Genomic DNA, 8,987 nt, shown 5'->3' on the forward strand with positions numbered 1-8,987 from the left:
ATTGTAATGATAACAAAAGTACTATACAGAAATAAAATGTATATACTAAAATGCAAACCATTACGAAATACGTAAACAATATAAACGAAAGTAAAAGATATAAAATAGAATAAGTAAAATTAAACAGACATAAGAAAGACTAACAGACATAAAACGAAACAGCTAACATGAAATTAGTAAAATAAAATAGATATAGAAATAATAATCATGTTGGGATGCAGATTTCCCGCGTTGTGTTCGGACTCCTGGTCGTGACTCTGCTGGCTGTCTCCGCCTTCGCCTTCCCCGACCCAAGCGGAGGATACGGACACCGCATCATCGGATACGGACACATTGGACACGGATACGGACACGGCTATGGTGGCCACCGTGTCATTTTAGGCTATGGCGGCCTCGGCGGCGGGTACGGATACAGGCCGTACTGGTGAGAGGTGAGGTTTACAGAAAATTCATTTCGTATTTTAGTGATTCTATTTTCATCTTTATTTAGGTTTCTTGATTTAATCTATCGGTGTGTTGTGAACTGAACTATTTATAACGGAATGCTGATTTATATTGTAATTATTTGTTTCTTTGTGAGCTACGAAAAATTATTTTATATATTACTTTCTTTTATCTGTTCCTTATTCAGAATTTTCAATTGTTATTTTTCACAACCTATTTCTACGTAATGAAATGCAAACCAATGTTTTCCCAAACTGTAAAAAAAAAAAAAAAAAAAAAAAAAAAAAAATCTGTCACGTGTATTTCATGCATAAGACCTTTCATCATTCTTTTCTTTTTTTCATGATCCATCTATTTCCTCTCCACATCCACACAGAGAAAGAAAACCGAAAGGACAAGACAACTAGGAAAATTTTCCCAATTCTTCGTTCAACCTCCACTTCGATGCTGTCCGGGATCTGTCTCCAATAATTGGAAAAAGAAGCTTTTAAAAGAATAATGAAATCAGGTTCCAATAACTTTCTCTCTCTCTCTTGTTTACATCAACCTTCCTGCTTGACTCCTTCGTGTGTCTTGTTTGCAATAAACGCTGTATTTTGCTTCAACTTTATTGCATTTTTTCCCCCAAATTGTATTTGTTTTCAAGTGGTAGAGTATATAAAGTATCACGTGTTTATTTTATTTATTTTATTATTATTATTACTATTACTACTACTACTATTATTATTATCATTTTGTATATAGTTTTCTGATGGTAAGCTATGACTATATATAAATATCACGTGTTTTTTCTGTAATTAAGAAAGACATATTTAGAGTCCGTTTACAGAGTGAATGTAAAATGCGACAAGGAATTATCAAGTGTTAATATCAGCTCACCAAATTCCCTTTCTTGAGTTTTTGTGCCGTCCAGACAAATATTTGATATTTGTAATCAGTGGTTTTGCAATATAAAAGAAACCTTAGTGTCTATAATCTCTATGAATGGCACTGGTGGTTTTCCAAAACATTTTAAGTATATCATAGTTACTTCTGCTGGGAAATTACATTTTGTGTCTTCTGCAGGTATTTTTTTTACACATACGCACACATACATCCATATACAAGTATGCGGATGTACTGCTTCAAGTAAAACACTAGCAGTCAGTTAAACCTTTATTGTCATGTTCACAAGCTGGTAGGTATGAGCAGTGTATGCAATTTGCAAGATGACAACAGACACGTGAGCGTGGTGAAAAGAGCGTGGCTAGCTCAAATCTTCACAAAACAAGAATAGTTTTAAAGTACGCAGCACAAGGCGTCTCACGTGGCTCTCTAGCTGGGCTCCGCGGATTCACAACAATGCGTTTTTGTTGGGCGTTCGTACAACTCTAGCGTCACTGTAGCCAACGTTACAGACAAAATTAAATAAAATAATTATTCTCTTGTTAATAAATTAAATCAAATAAATTCTTGATGATCTTAATTCTATATATATAATATCAGACAAGGAATCCTTCATTCCTTTACAACGCATGCCAGATTAAAATCAGTGTGTATTGTTTATATATCATCTTGCCAAATTCCATTTTATTCTCATCATTTGTGTAAGATCCTCAATTCCAATTTTCCCCTACAATAAAATACATAAATAGATGAAATATCACGAATACACTAGATCATTTTATGAATGCACAATATAAGTAGAAACAACGACAGCATACGAAACTACGAACTACGAAAGGGCTCTTTAACATGGACCGCGTCACTACGGCCCCAGCACTTGGTCCAGGCTTTGCTAGCGGACTCCTCTGGCCACCATGTTGCACAAACGAATTGAAATGCACTATACGGTTAACAATTTTAACATTTTAAAGGCACATGAAAAGGCAATGAAAAGTTTTCAATGAATCTCCTCGAAATACTTTCATTATGTAAACAAACAAACGGTAGTGCCATCAATGACAACCCATTTTAATAGCGTATAAACAATGTATGAATAACTTATCATCCATCACTAACGTTACATAATGCAAAACAATAGTCATTCAACAACGCATTTCTATACAAAATGAAATATAATTTCGCAGGTTGCAACTTTTGAAAATAACATATGTATATATATACATATGTATATGCACGTGTATATAATATATATACTTATATACATACATATACATATATATATATACATTTATAAACACAATAGATATATGTAGGTATGTATGTACATATATATTTGTGTGTGTGTATATATATATATATATATATATATATATATATATATATATATATATATATATATATGTATATGTATATGTATGAACAATATATATATGAATAATATATAAATATATATATATATATATATATATATATATATATATATATATATATATATATATATATAGAGAGAGAGAGAGAGAGAGAGAGAGAGAGAGAGAGAGAGAGAGACGGACTGAAAGAGTGAGATGCCTCGCCTATTACAAACCAACGACCTTGTCAACAAAGATGCCCAACTCGAGCTTCTCCCGATGAGGAATTCTTCATCACTTGCTCACCAGGCGAATGACGTCACTGGCGTCGAGTAAGCTCATTTTTGTATATTTTTAATCTTTAATAGTCGATTGTTTTTGTTAATTTGCTTCATTCATTGATAAGGTGCCTGAGTGAATTGAGCTTTTAAAAACGACGTTATGAATAATATCAAAGACATTACTGAAATTAGGAAATTATAAATTATTTGCAGTCTAACACCAATAACAATATCATATATTATAAATAAGTTTGTTAGCATAATATCTAAAACATAATACCAATAACATGAAACAAGAGTTGTCTGTGTTTTTATAATTTATGATATTCATGAACAGGCATAAATTTTAATGAACTTTTTCATCCCTAAAATAATGAACTCAGCCATATCAACAGACCAATTTTAGAAATACAAAACCAGCCAAAACATGAGTATTAGATAAAATCTGTTTAGAATGATAAAGATACATGGTATGAAATAAAAATGAAAAATAGTAAAAGTATGGAAAATAAACTTGAATCGGAGTGATCCAGAGTCTGCCGTGAGTTGCCAACTGTTGTTTTCCCGAGACTGACCGCGCTGTAGTATTCCCCGAGTCGAATCTTTCACAAAAAACTAGAGAATTTTGAATATAGGATTCCAGCTGCGACGTATTGAAAGATTGTCTAGCTAAAGCAACCAACATTCCAAAAATGAGGTAAAAGTAATATACATTTTTATGTAGTAAGTTGGTTATTGTTGAATATGTAATCATAATTGCTGATTCAGTTGTTGATATTCTCATACATATGATTGCAAGCATTTCATATATTCTTATTATCTTCAACTGATATCGATTACGGTGAGATCAAAGACTACATATATAAACATGTATATATATAATTAGATGATGAGATAAATACATAGATATAGATACAGCTAAATACACCACACAAACCAAACACAAACAAAAAAATCCACCTTTTCCCGCATACCGTTACCTCACCTTAAAGAGGAACAAAATAAAAGATCCTCTAGTATCTTCCTTGTTACCAAGGTTTGGCACCAAGGTTTGGCACCAAGACACCTATAAAGCATCAAGAGAAGGAATGAATCTTCAGTCGACTTCTGTTCTCGCTGCAGTCAACACCCTCTCTCTCTCTCCTCCAAAATGGTAACACATCCTTATTTGACATTAGCTTCCAGTCTTTCAATGTGTTTGGTAATTAACAGAGTGATATTGTATTATAATTATTTCTAAGTTTACGTATTTCTCATCTATCCATCTTATATGTATATATATATATATATATATATATATATATATATATATATATATATATATATATACATTTATTTATATTTCTATGTCTATCCATCTCTCTGCCTGTCTATCAATACGCGCAAGTGTGTACATATATGTGTATGTGTGAGACAGTGTGTGTGTTTGTGCTGTGTATGAGAGTAAGAGTGTGTGTTTGAGAAAAGAGAGTATGTTTGTGTGTATGTGTTAATGAACTTTAAGCTTTAGGATAATTTTGGACACAAGGCTTTTCCCTCCTCTTGACTTTCGAGTCATTGAGCCATTACTAGCTGTTGCTGCCGATGATAATAATTGATTATAGTGTCGATATTTTTTAATGATTATATTGGTTTCAAGAATACAAAAATAAACTATTATAAAAGTCATAGCGGTCAGTACCATCCAGGTTTAGGTAATAGGGTAAGTATGACGAATATATACCATTGTTTATTAGCTACCACGGTTGCGAGTGTTTTTTTTTTCTAGTTTTCACAATATTACTATTATGGTTATTGTAATGATAACAAAAGTACTATACAGAAATAAAACAAAAGTATATAATAAAATGTAAACCATTACGAAATAGGGAAACAATATAAACAAAAACAAATGCAAAAAACGAAAGTAAAAGATATAAAATAGAATAAGTAAAAATAAACAGACATGAGAAATAAAACTAAACAGCTGACATGAAATTAGTAAAATAAAATAGATATAGAAATAATAATCATGCTGTGATGCAGATTTCCCGCGTTGTGTTCGGACTCCTGGTCGTGGTTCTGCTGGCTGTCTCCGCCTTCGCCTTCCCCGACCCAAGCGAAGGCTACGGACACCGCATCATCGGATACGGACACATTGGACACGGATACGGACACGGCTATGGTGGCCACCGTGTCATTTTAGGCTATGGCGGCCTCGGCGGCGGGTACGGATACAGGCCGTACTGGTGAGAGGTGAGGTATTACAGGAAATTCATTTCATGTTTTAGTGATTCTATTTTCATCTTTATTTAGATTCCTTGATTTAATCTATCGGTGTCTTGTGAACTGAACTCTATATAACGGAATACTGATTTATATTGTAATTATTTATTTCTTTGTGAGCTACGAAAAATGATCTTATAAATGACTATCTAAAGGTGTCTTTGGTTCAGAATTTTCAGTCGTTATTTTTCACAACCTATTTCTACGTGATGAAATACAAACTTCAATATCTTCCCAAACTGTTCAAAAAGAAAGAAAAAAAAAATGTCACTCATGTGTATTTCATGCATAAGATCTTTCATCATTCTTTTCTTTTTTCATGATACATCTATTTCCTCTTCACATCCACACAGAGAAAGAAAACCGAAAGGACAAGACAACTAAGAAAATTTTTCCCAATTCTTTTCTGTTCTTCGTTCAACTTCCACTTCGATGCTGTCTCCAATAACTGGAAAAGAAGCTTTTAAAAGAATAATGAAATCAGGTTCCAATAACTTTCTCTTTCTCTTGTTTACATCAACCTTCCTGCTCGACTCCTTCGTGTGTCTTGTTTGCAATAAATTATTTTCCTTCAACTTTATTGGATTCTTTTACCCCCAATTATAGTTGAGTTTTCAAGTGGTAGACTATGGCTATATAAGATATCACGTGTTTATTTTATTTATTCATTCATTTATTATTATCATTATTATTGTTATTGTTATTATTATTATTATTATTATTATTATTATTATTATTATTATCATTATCGTTATTATTATTATTACTATTATTATTATTATTATTATTATTATTATTATTATTATTATTACTATTATCATTATTATTACTATTATCATTACTATTATCATTGTCATCATTGCTATTTTGTAAATAAGAAAACCTGCAAAATCCGTGTACATAGTGAGTGTAAAAAGCGCAAGGAATTATTGAATGTTAAGATCAGCTAATGAAATTCCTCTTCTTGACTTTTTCGATATTTGCAATCATTTAACGATTTTTTGATATATAAAGAATGCTGCTTTGTGAGTATAGAATCTGGATGAATGGCTTTGCCGCTCGCTGGTGGTTCTCCAAAACATTTCAAGCTATTTCGAATTATTTCTGTTTTGAGATTGAAGTGTGCTTTCTCTGTTTTCTCTCTCTCTCTCTCTCTCTCTCACTCTCTCTCTTTTTTTTTTTTTTTTTTTTTTTTTTTTACACATTTATACATATTAAAGCACACACATAAGATGGATGTCAATGTGTAAGGTTTGTGTGACATCTTGCCAAATCTTACCTAATTTCTTCTCATGTACATATGTCTGCGTGTGATATTCAACCACAATACAATTCTTGGTAAAAAATCACAATACAATTTTTTTTTGCTCTGTGCTTAATAGCCTGCCTACTTGCCTGTCTCTTTCTTTACACACGTGCAATCAGACACAAATATTCCATATATAATCATATGTAAATGAATGAATTGATAAATAAATATGACACATACATATATATGAATATATATACATATTTATATTTGCACACTCACACGGACACACAAACATATACACGTCACACACACACACAGGCACGCACGCGTGTATATATGTATATATATATATATATATATATATATATATATATATATATATATATATATATATATATATATATATATATATATATATATATATATATGTGTGTGTGTGTGTGTGTGTGTGTGTGTATGTGTGTGTGTGTGTGTGTGTGTGTGTGTGCATATATGTATAAATGCATATACATACTCGTACATACACATAAATATATACGTATATATACATAAACATATATTGTCACAGAGATGCCCTCCGGGAAGGAGGATATGATCATATTCCTCAGTGATGGTTGTTTGAGGAAAACTGCGCCTGTTTCGTCGTTTATTAGATTCATTTGGGCAAGATGTTACGCGCGAGGTAATGCCACCCTTGAAACAGCCTCTTGGGGAACAAGTGGCAACATCACAGCAACGACAACGACCAACATCCACATAATTTCATAATAATTTCATGATATCTTTCGTTTATTAACGAAGTTGCGTGATGTCAACGAATTCTCTGAGCACAAAACAATGTTGAAAACATTTTCAAGCGCCATGTAATTATTCTGTCTAATGATCTAATGTAAACAACATGGCCGGCTCATCCATACGAACTTAAACATTTATTACTCTTACTGTATGCTTGCACTCTGTGACATTATTAAGTGACAATATAAAAGTATTAAGATAGATTTGTAATATGCAAAGTAATTGATACATTGTGTATCACTAATAACACGGGGAAAAATTATTTTGTGGGGAGACTTGTATGCCTCACACAATTTCTTGCCTGCAATATATATGTATATATATGTATATATATACATATATATATTTATATATATATATGTATATATATATGTATATACATACATATATATATATATATATATATATATATATATATATATATATATATATATATATACGAGGTATATGCATATGTATATAAAGATATGTATATACAAATATGCATATATAAATACATATATATACACATATATGTATATATAAATACATATACATATATATGAATATGTATATATATACATATATCATATACATACATTTGCGTGAGTGTGTGTATGTGTATCTGTATGTGCATGCGTTCATGCTGTGTATGTACGTGAATCTGTATGTTAAAGTTTATGTGTGTGTGTACGTGTATGTGTTACTATGTACACGTGTACGTGTATCTGCATATATATGTATACGTGTATGTGTATGTGTACATATATGTATATGTGCATGTGTATCCGTAAGTGTATTTGTACGTGTACGTGTATATGTACATATGTGTATCTATATGTGTGTGTTAACCGTATAGTGCATTTCAATTCGTTTGTGCAACATGGTGGCCAGAGGAGTCCGGTAGCAAAGCCTGGACCAAGTGCTGGGGCCGTAGTATCGCGGTCCATGTTAAAGAGCCCTTTCGTAGTTCGTAGTTTCGTTTGCTGTCGTTGTTTCTACTTATATTGTGCATTCATAAAATGATCTAGTATATTCGTGATATTTCATCTATTTATCTATTTTACTGTAGGAGAAAATTAGAATTAAAGATCACACACAAATGATGAGAAAAAATAGAATTTGGCAAGATGATATATAAACACTACACACTGATTTTGATCTGTTATGTGTATACTTGTATATGTATGTATGTGTGCGTATGTGTGAAAAAAAATACCTGCAGAAGACACAAAATGTAATTTCCCAGCAGAAGTAACTATGATATACTTAAAATGTTTTGGAAAACCACCAGTGCCATTCATTGAGATTCCAGACACCAAGGTTTCTTATATATTGCAAAACCACTGATTACAAATATCAAATATTTGTCTGCACAAAAATTCAAGAAAAGGAATTTGTTGAGCTGATATTAACACTTGATAATTCCTTGTCGCATTTTACATTCACTCTGTACACGGACTATAAATGTCTTTCTTAATTACAGAAAATTACACGTGCTGTTTATATATAGTCATAGCTTACCATCACAAAAATTATATACAGAATAATAATAATAATAATAATAATAATAATAATAATAATAATAATAATAATAATAATAGTAATAATAATAATAATAATGATAATAAAAAAGATAATGATAATAATAATAAAATAAACACGTGATATTTTATATAGTCATAGTCTACCACTTGAAAACTCAACTATAATTGGGGGAAAAAGAATCCAATAAAG

General features: G+C 31.3%; 1 protein-coding gene and 1 long non-coding RNA gene across 2 annotated transcripts in view; both read left to right on the plus strand.

Moving 5' to 3' along the window:
* LOC113813791 (uncharacterized) overlaps positions 1-431 on the plus strand; it is a 1,587-nt gene extending 1,156 nt beyond the window's left edge. Inside the window, exon 3 of the mRNA XM_070113480.1 lies at positions 222-431. Coding sequence (XP_069969581.1) covers positions 222-428 — 207 coding nt within the window. The 3' untranslated portion in view covers positions 429-431. The remainder of the gene's footprint in view (positions 1-221) is intronic.
* Positions 432-4,055: 3,624 nt separating this feature from the next.
* Positions 4,056-5,800, plus strand: LOC138859192 (uncharacterized). Its single transcript, XR_011398106.1, has 3 exons — positions 4,056-4,112; positions 4,985-5,194; positions 5,578-5,800. It is a non-coding gene; the product is annotated as an uncharacterized lncRNA (long non-coding RNA).
* Positions 5,801-8,987: the final 3,187 nt, after the last annotated feature.

The sequence above is a fragment of the Penaeus vannamei genome, chromosome 34, assembly GCF_042767895.1.
Source record: "Penaeus vannamei isolate JL-2024 chromosome 34, ASM4276789v1, whole genome shotgun sequence".
Lineage (NCBI taxonomy): Eukaryota > Metazoa > Arthropoda > Malacostraca > Decapoda > Penaeidae > Penaeus > Penaeus vannamei.